Source organism: Syngnathus typhle, linkage group LG1 (assembly GCF_033458585.1).
Source record: "Syngnathus typhle isolate RoL2023-S1 ecotype Sweden linkage group LG1, RoL_Styp_1.0, whole genome shotgun sequence".
Lineage (NCBI taxonomy): Eukaryota > Metazoa > Chordata > Actinopteri > Syngnathiformes > Syngnathidae > Syngnathus > Syngnathus typhle.
In genome coordinates, this window is record NC_083738.1 from 3,494,779 (window position 1) to 3,505,300 (window position 10,522).

Here is a 10,522-nt window from a genome sequence, read left to right on the forward strand (position 1 = left end):
TGACAGAGGATTCTGCCAGACGTTCCCAGCAGACCCTCACAGTACGTTTGGGTCTGCCAGGTCAGACCGGCATCTTCCCACACTATCTGAGCCAACCCACCACCAGGTGGTGATCAGTTGACAACTCTGCCCCTCTCTTCGCCCGAGTGTCCAAAACATGCGGCCAAAAATCCGATGACACGACTACAAAGTCGATCATCGAACTGCGGCCTAGCGTGTCCTGGTGCCAAGTGCACACTCTTATGTTTGAACATGGTGTTCATTATGGAAAATCCATGTTGAGCACAAAAGTCAAATAATAGAACACCATACGGGTTCTAATCGGGGGTGGGGGATGGGGGGACTGATGCACGTTTACACTAAAACAGTGGTCCCCAACCACCGGGCCGCGGACCGGTACCGGTCCGTGGGTCAATTGGTACCAGGCCGCCAAGCCGCACAGTAAAAAAATAAAAATTATCGCCGATCAATTAATTCAGGTCAAGACACTCGTCCCGGTCACGTGACTTGTTTCCCAGTTGAGCCCGCAAAGCTAATATGTGGCGACAGGCTAACTAACCAGGCAATGAAGCATTCAAAACTGCTTCAACGCATGGAGACCAAGCATCCTGCAATAAAAGACAAACCTTAATCACTTCGGGTGTCATTGTCTCCGATTACGTCTAGATGGGACCGGCTCGTTTCTGAGAAACAAGCTCAGTGCTCCCACTCATTCAACGTAATGGTGAGTTTTATTTTTGTCATTTTTACTTGTTTTTATGTCAGTCGTATCATTTTATTTCATCGTATTTATATATTTATTATAAATGCATTTATTTATTTATATAAATGTATTATTTATTTATATAAATGCCGGTCCGCGAAAATATTTCTGACATGTAACTGGTCCGTGGCGCAAAAAAGGTTTGGGACCACTGCTCTAAAACACCAATTCCGGCCCCCGATCAGATTTCATACGGCCCGTAGCTTCAGTCTTATAATGTATTATTTATGGCCCACGTGCACTGTCAAACTGAATTTAAAAAAAAAATCTTGAAACTTGAAATTGTCATTCCTCCTATTACCATAAGGTGGCAGCACCACCCCTCTCCGCTCATTTCTGCCATGGTGACTGCAAAGAAAACGAGGGAAGTTGACATTGAGCGCCGTCGCTTTCAAGAGAAATGGGAATTACAATACTTCTTCACTAAAAATCAGGGCAATTGTATTTGTCTCATTTGTAAAGAGACGGTTGTCTTCTTTAAACATTTCAACCTAAAGAGACACTATCAGACTAAACATGCTAACACATACGACAAGCTAACAGGGAGTGACCCCGCTGGTAAAGTGAAGCAGCTCCAAGCTGAACTGGCATCACAACAGCTATTCTTCACGCGGGGCTGTGAAACAAAAGTAAATATTACTAAAGCAAGCTACGAAATGGCCATGTTAATACTGTTGATGTTATGAACCTGCAGACGTGACACAAACTATTACTTTCTGAAAGATATTGTAAATGACAAGAGCAAAATTCACCTTTTAAGTTTTGATAATAACAGACAACTTTGCATTACTTAACGTCTGTTTAAATTGTTCATGAGGCAAAAATAATTTTAAACTCATGTAAATTTAAGGTATTTAAGGCAGTTTGTTCAATGTTATCTGACTCTTCAGATATGAATGAAAGGCAGGATTTGTGTTTCTAAAGTTGTTCACATCTGCCCGAGTGGCTTATATTTGGTTATTTTGTCATTTGAAAAATAAAGACAATTGTGACAATGAAGATTGTTTTATAACAGTGTGTATTTGCATGAAATATTTGTAGTTACAAAATGTAAACAAAAAACTATTGGCCCCCGGGCCCCTTCACTTTAACAAATCTGGCTCTCCTTGCAAAAGGTTTGGACACCCCTGGTCTAGATGTTCAAATGATCACTAGCTATTAGCGCGATTAGCGCTAATCGCGCTGATAGCTATTAGCCATCATTTGAACGTCTACTCAATAAATGTCTAAACGTTCACTTATAGACGTCTAATAGACGTCTAATAGACGTCTAATAGACATCTATCCCGTAGACGTCTAAAAAAACACACATATAGACGTATAATAGACGTCTAATAGACATCTATCCCGTAGACGTCTAAAAAAACTCATATAGTCTATTGGGCGTCAAAATGCTCGCAGGGTACTCAGACAGTAATATTGTAAAGTGGCCTAGTTGTAGAGTGTCAGCCCTGACACTGGAAGGTTGTGGGTTCAAAACCCAGCCGGGTCATACCAAAGACTATAAAAATGGGACCCATTGCCTCCCTGCTTGGCACTCAGCATCAAGGGTTGGAATTGGGGTGTTAGATCACCAAATGATTCCTGAGCACGGCCCCGTTGCTGCTCACTGCTCCCCTCTTCCCCAGAGGATGGATCCAAATCACACGGGGATGGGTTAAATGCAGAGGACAAATTTCACCACACCCAGATGTGTGTGTGACGATCATTGGGACTTAATCTTAAGAAACCTATTATTTAAAAATGAAGAAAACACAGACAACCAGCAGTGTTCAGCAGAGCAAGGATTGTAAGATCTTAAAAAAATTAAATGAATGGCAAAGCAAGATCCCCCCAAAATGTCATTGTTGACGGGGAAAAAACCCTCAGAATAACAGATAACAGAATGAAAAGTTGTACAAGATATCCAGCACAGCAACATATGTTGATTGGTCACATCTAAATAAACAAACAGACTCGGATGAGGCAGACAGAAAATGTCAGAGACATGTTTGGAACCGATAATGAGGCCTCTGTAAACACATTCACAACACTTGGATTTGATCTGCCATTCATAGGGGAGACACTGATAGATTATGCTAATTAGCATGGATAATTAGTGGCAATGCTGCATTAATTAATTTTCAAAATAATGAATAATTAAAAGGATATAATTAAATGGATTATTGAGGCAATTAATTAAAACAGTGGTAAGAGCTGTGCGGGTAATTAAAATATTAAATATGTTAATAATTAAGTTGGAAGAACAAGAATGTAAAGAAGGCTGGATTGCCAGTGGAATGGAGAAAGGGATACACCATTTCCATGATAATGAGACTCCTTGCTGATGAGTTGTAGGGGTGTAAATCGCGGGTTTTGCCACGATACGATATAATATCGATATAAAGAACTACGATACGATATTTGCCGATATCTTAAAGCCTGCTGCGATTCATTCACGATATATCGCGATATAGTGCTCTACGATCGATATTTTTATTTTTATTTTTTTTTTTAAATAAAAAATATAGAACAATCTCCTGATTTATAACAATTCATACGCAAAATTAACAAGGTACTGCAGGTACCCATCCCCGTGTGATTTTAATCCATCCCCTGGGGGAGAGGGGAGCAGTGAGCAGCAGCGGTGCCGCGCTCGGGAATCAGTTGGTGATCTAACCCCCCAAGGGTTGGAATTGGGGGGTTAGATCACCAACTGATTCCCGAGCGCGGCACCGCTGCTGCTCACTGCTCCCCTCTCCCCCAGGGGATGGATTAAAATCACACGGGGATGGGTTAAATGCAGAGGACAAATTTCACCACACCCAGGTGTGTGTGTGACGATCATTGGGACTTTAATCTTTAATCTTTTAAACTCTTTATTTAGGAAATGACAAGAGTATTGTAGTATACAAAGTGCTCCCGTTTCAGCCTTTCGTCTATATATAGACGCTCCAATTTCTGCAGCTTCCGGCGCCGTCAAATGACAACAAGCATTCGTGCCGATTGTATCCGGCTTATAACCAACCAAAGGTTATAACCAACCTTTGACCTGTCGAACCCGGAACCGCTGCCATTTTCCCGGTTTATGAGTCACACATGCTAAGTTAGCGAAGCCAGACGATCGCGATTCACGATGGAAGATGCAAAAAGGTGAGCTCCGGGAAATTATGATAGACTCGAGATAGCAGGGTGAAACTTTTAGGGAACAATTATCATATAATGGTTATTGACATATGTGATTGCAGTGATGATTCGCTCTAACGTATTTCCTCTATGTATTGTTTTATGCGAAACATCTATACATAGACTTTCCGCGTCTATGGGTACAAAGTCGGCGATGGAGGTCTTCGATGCAATCGAAGATGAGGACGCAGTTGTGGATAAAATCTTTATTGCTCCACCCGTGGTCAGTTTCGAGTCTGACGAAGACACGGGCGAGGAAGACTGCGGAGGAACGTTCAATAATCTCTCGGGACGGCAGCTTAGCGCTCCCGCCGTGGTGGTCCTCGCCGACGGACGTGTGATTGGAGATGATGATGATGGCGACACTGAGGAAGAAGAGGAGCCCCAACAGGCCTCCTCCTCAAAGAAACGCTCGCAGAAAGATGCGTTGGACTACAATTGGACCAACAGTAAAACGCGCCTGACAAAATTCCCGGACGCCAGGCCTCTCGCCGTCCCCACAATTTTGGTTGGAAAGAGCGCAGTTCAGAAGCTGGAGTTCTTCCTTTCTGATTTATATCCTCACCTTCTTCGAGAGACCATCAAGTATGCGGCGGTGACTGACTCCAACTTCCAGCTCACCATCGGAGAATTGAAGCGCGTGGTGGGGATCTTGCTGCTGTCGGGTTACCACCAGCTCCCCAGTCGCCGACACTACTGGAACACAGATGAAGATCTCCATTGCGCCCTCGTCGCTGGGGCCATGTCACGCAACAGGTTCGAGGAGATCATCCGCTACATTCACTGTGCCGACAACACGCGCCAGAACAGCAACGACCGGATGACAAAGCTGCGTCCCATGATGGACATCCTCAACGCTCGGTTCGGGGAGGCGTATCCAATGGACTGCAATCTTGATCTGGACGAGGCAATGATTGAATATTTTGGAAGACATGGATGCAAGCAAGCAATCCGAAACAAGCCGGTGCGGTTCGGCTACAAGGCCTGGTGCCTGAACAGTGGGACCAACGGCTTCCTGCTCCACTTCGACATCTACCAGGGGGCGAGTGGAGATGCCTCTGAAGTGGAACGCAAGTTCGGCAAGGGCGGTGGCACGCTCCTTCGACTTCTGGACAACCTCCCCGATGCTGTGCGTGCACTTCCGCTGCGCATCTACATAGACAACTATTTCACCGGCCTCCCGCTAGTTGCAGAGCTGCGCAGGCGGGGCTACGCTTGCACGGGGACGATCCGAGAAAACCGCATCCCGCGCTCTTGCCCGATCACAGATCAGAAGGCTATGAAGAGGAAGCCTCGTGGTGCCGTGTCTGTCGTGTACGACACGGCAAACAAGATTGCGCTCACTCGGTGGAAGGATAACGCCGTGGTCACCATCGCCTCCACCCTCGCCGCTGAGCATCCTCTGCAGAAGGTGTCACGCTGGTCAAGGCAGGAGAAGAAGAAGGTGGCAGTGGACCAGCCATTTGTTGTCCAGCTGTACAACCGCAGCATGGGCGGCACGGACCGCGCCGACCAGAGCATCGAGCTCTACCGCATCAACATGCGCCGGAAGAAGTGGTGGTGGCCGATATTAACTTGGATGCTGGACGCGGCCGTCTTCAACGCATGGGTGCTGCACCGGCTGGATGAGCACAGCGGGATGTCTCTGCTGGAGTTCCGACGCGAGGTGGCCCGAACTCTGGTTGCAGCACCAGGCGCCACTCGAGCTCGGAGATCGGGCAGACCGCGTGTGTGCGCAGTTGCCGATGACTCCCGCTTCGACACCATGGAGCACTGGCCGGAAGTGGCGGCGCAAGGCCGAAAGTGCGCACTGCCGACTTGCAAGTCGCGTCCGTCCAGTGCGTGCTCCAAGTGCCGCGTGGCACTGTGAAGTGTTTCCGTGCTTACCATCAGCCGGGATAAAATGTGTGAGAAGCACTGGTCGCGTGATCCGTTTTCTGACCGGAAGTGGCGGCGCAAGGCTGAACATCATCACTGCTGAGTTACAGTTTATATCTGCGTTTATGGTACCGCAAGTTTGAAAGTTTGTTGTTGAAAGTTTGTTTCAAATAAACACGGCTATGAAAGCCACTTGTGTTCATAGAAACTTTGGCATTTTCTTACGGCTGGTCCCCATACCCTGGGGATGACGGCCGCCGTTGCACATGCACGCCCATTGAAAATTGTGGAAATGGTCCCTTTCATGTTGCAGACAGCTGTTACGTGTAAAACACAACTATCTCTGAACATTCAAATAATTTACATGACGCTACACTTGCAAATCGTCAGAATGCTCCGATTTTTGTGCACGTATCAGCACATAGTCTATATATAGATGCCGCATATTTCATATACGCGACGTCATAACCAAAAAAGCGCGGCATATTCGTACTTAGGGACACCTAAGGACCCAAAAAATATGCACCTTTTTAGAAATATTAATTTGGGCAGAAAAGGGTCACTGAACTTTGATGTGGTGTTTTTTCTTTAAATGCGCGGCGAGATTTGTGCTCCCTGAATATTTGATCACCGCATGGCAGGATTGACAAACTGCACGTGTCTTGTCCGTTGAGTCATCTTTTCTTTGGAATCCAAAGTGCTTCCAAAGAATGACTTGAAGCCTAAAGTGGAGCCAATTTCCTCGTCTTTTTGGACACCAGCCAGAGCACCAGCCCAGGAGCCGCGTACTAGTTGTCGACTCCCCTTTCACGTGCCTGCTCTGCTCACAACACAACAACGCCGGGCGCACTGCTCCCGGAAAGAGGAAGCAAGCAACAATGAACTGGATTTCAAAATAAAGTCGCGTCTAATGTCCGAGGTCAAACACGGCGATATAAATCGATGTTTAGCTTTAGCATCGATGCCAATAAATCGTAGTGCATTATATCGATTAATTGATGTGTATCGATGTATCGTTACACCCCTAATGAGTTGTTAACTGATCTGGTACTTCGGGTGTTCCTACTAACGGATGCCAATTGATTTGACTAAACCAGACATGGACAAACTATGGCCTGCTGACCTTGCCCCCCCCCCCCCCCACGCCACACACACACACGAAAAAAAACATTATTATGCAATCATTTCATTTTGTCCCTGCAATTACCCGCGTATACACATTAGGAAGTGCACTGACTGACCATTGGTGTACATTGCCCAATTATTACAAAGGTGGGAAAATACAGAATGGCATTTTCACAAGAACATTTGCAGATACGTAAAGGGGGACCCGCCTGTTTGTAGATTGTAGGTGATTCATGGGCCTCTGAGCACCCAGGGTATCTGCATTTTGTTGTAAGTTGCACAGTAGGAGTGTTGTATTAGGCCAAATCTAACATTCAGAACTTTGTACAATACAATGCATCTTTATTTATATGGTGCTTACATAGCAGCTCTTGCTGAAACAAAGTATCACAGATCACGTAAACGTGGTATATGTATTTAGATTAACAGATGAAATTCACAAACATTGTGGATGGCTTAAAATAAATGACATTCAAGGGATGATAATGGTGGGGGGCATGCTTACCTTTTTGTAGCAAGAGAAAAAATGGGCCTCTTCAGATTCAGCTTTTTCCAAAGGAACTAAGGTAGTTTGAATTCTAAAAATGCATTTTTTTAACTATTAAAAGACATTAAAAAAAAGGCCTAAAGTAAACATAAACTTACTCCGGCTGGGTTTTGAAGTCACTCCAGAAAAATCCACTTTCAATTTTTTTCTCCACCCCACACCATTCTTTACATTATACTGTAGAATAATCCTTTACGTTACTTGGGTATCATAAGGTATAGCTGTTGGTTAAACCAGTAGTTTGCTCCTTGAAATAATGTCTCTCCATTTAACTGAATTTGGTGCATGTCCATAATTTTATGCTAGCCTCAGTGTACTGTATGTCACTTTTTCAGTCACAAAATGTAAATTTACAAGTTCTGTGCAGGGGACAATTAACAAGTATTGTTGTTGAATGATTCCTTCCCAGAGAACTTCACATTGAGTCATCAAAGAATGTTTGGGGTGCTTCCAATATCAATGGCCATTCAGACAAAACCTTGGTGACTTCACAACTGAGAACCATATACAGATTGCCTCAGGTGATTTTAACACTCGTTATTGACTTCAACATTTGAAAAGAACACTAACAAATGTCTGGTGACAATCCCCACAAAACTGGACTTTAACTCACATTTGTCTAAAGTCAAGAACCGTCTTATCTCCAATAAATTCAGTCGTATTCAATTCCACCATGTTGGACAAATAAAAGGGATATCTTATAACATGACGCCATCATGTCTTTAAACTTACACAGAAAATTTCATTCAATTTTAAATTAGATCGAAACAGCAAGTTATAATTGTAACTAGCACTACGACAGTAATTTAATCTGAGATGATTTCTTAATGCCAAATGACTTCAGGCTTTCTACATTCGCTCATTGCATTGCAGAAACTGTCATATTGTCATAATTATTCAGGTAGCTCCACTAACTGACTGCTAAAAATAGAACGTTTTCTCTATGTATTAAATGATGGGGGTGTAGAGTACAGCAGGCAGCTTCACCTTCACATTTGCTGAGATGCTCAAATAATTATGTTACAGAGTGAGAGGAAATGGTGAGTAGGTTATCTGATAGGGAATAGGGGAATAGATATGGAAGGTAACTCAATTAAAGGAAGACATTTCTACTTTCCCCTTGTGATCTGAAAGAACTAGATCAAGTGAAGCCATCAACAATTGTATCAAAGCACAATTGGAACAGAGAGACAGAAAAATTATGAACCGCGCATCTCGAGATTTTCAGAAAGTAAAAGCAAAGGAAGGTTCAAGCATTTGCACAGGAAAAAAACAAATTACTTTGACAAAAAATGAAGAAATGACATCACTTATCTATTATTCATACCATGATACCAATTAGTTTTCAGCGCAAAGCTCCACTTTTCCCCTCCACCACGTTTAACATTATTGCATGATGTTGTACTACTTGTGGCTGAGAAAATACAGTATTTCACGTCAAGGTAATAGCAATAACAAAAGCAATAATAAGTATTTTATTTAAGCGGCTGATGATTCTGTCACAGATCGGAATGGAGGAGGGCGACCAAATGCAGCTTGGACCAGGGTTTATTGAGGGAAAAGGTAGTTGGAAGGGAGGATGAGAGGAACAAGACCAACAGAACCGGCAAACTAACAAAACAACAGGACTGACCGACCTACAGGGTTGGCTAACAAACAGAAAAGAAAAACAGGAACCAAGAAACAAGAACGACATCAACGATCCGACAGGCGAGTGAGGGGCAGACAGGACTTAAATACAAGACAGGTGACAAGAGGCAGGTGACTGTGGTTACATTGATTGCGGTAAAACAGGAGGGCAGGGACGGCGCGAAGAGAAACCATGGTAACAAATAGACATAATAAAGCAACCGGGGATGAGTCGTGACAGATTCCACATTTCATTTGGCATTTACCTTTCTCACAAAGTCATAACTCCCCTTCTGTTCTTCTCCATAGTCATCTGTATTTTCTTCTCTAGATAATGACTTCATCCAGCAGCTAAAAATAAAAATCAGAGGTCTGATTCACAGATTGCTCAAAATGTTGATACCTAGATACGTACCAATAACAATAAAGATGATACAGGCTAGATATTCTAGTTCTGAGTATCAGTAATACTCCCTGACACTAGGGGACGCAGGGGCGCCATTGACTCACATGAGAAGGAAGAATATATGCCAAAGTTACAGATGATACCAAATCATCCGTTAGTTCCGTCCTAAGAGTTGAACTGACTGACCTGTGATGGCTTCACAAGCCACAGAACCCTTTCTGACAATCACGTCATTTTATTTGCGAGGTGGGATATTTCAGAAACACGAAACACGAGCTATGCACAAAAGCTATAGAGACAGAGACTACTAAAAGCAGCGGCGGAAGAGTGGGACATCGCATCACAAGAGGCAATTGTAACCGAAAATGGTAGCAATGTGAGCATCGCAGCAATTTAAATGCTTTACACACCCTCAGCTTCATAGCGTGCACTCAAGCTCCCCATTGTTGCACATTTATTGGGACATGTGACATACATTGCTACCTTTTGCCGGCGTCATTGACAACACAGAAGGTTTTCAAAGAAAGTTTGATTTGTAAAGGACAAAGTAACAAATCATATACGAGGATAAACGTAGGGTGAGCTTTCAAAACACACACACATGCACACATACATTCAAGATGGCGGCGCGTGCATACGCAGCGACCTCTCTCTGTCCCGCCCAAACGGTGTTTTGTCCGTCTAATGAGTGTTTGTCCGGCAGTTTGTTTTGTTCGTCTCATCGTACTGAGTCGTGCTACAAGTACGGCAGGCAGGTTCTGCTTGACATCAGCCAAAGCGAGTTTTGTCGAGTTCTGGACTTTGATGCGGGAACATTAAAGGAGCTCAGGAGGGTGAAGAGCAGCTGACTGCACTGCATCCGTTGGACTGTTGTTTTGTACGGTGTCAAGATAGAGGAAATTATATTATCGGGACGGCAAATATTCCGAGTCAATTGGCTATTGTTTTCATCTTATCTGAATAGCCTGAATGACGGCAAAATCATTAAAGGCACACGCTTTTGAATACA

The 10,522-nt window shown here is 43.9% G+C and overlaps 1 protein-coding gene across 1 annotated transcript; it reads left to right on the top strand.

Annotated features, from left to right (window-relative positions):
* The first annotated feature begins 4,082 nt into the window (after nucleotides 1-4,082).
* Nucleotides 4,083-5,798, top strand: LOC133163071 (piggyBac transposable element-derived protein 3-like). The gene has a single exon (XM_061292642.1). It carries the CDS (start codon nucleotides 4,083-4,085, stop codon nucleotides 5,796-5,798), a length of 1,716 nt encoding a protein of 571 aa, XP_061148626.1.
* Nucleotides 5,799-10,522: the final 4,724 nt, after the last annotated feature.

Coding starts and splice junctions, on each gene's coding strand:
- LOC133163071 (XM_061292642.1), top strand. CDS start 4,083: ATGGAGGTCTTCGATGCAATCGAAGATGAGGACGCAGTTGTGGATAAA.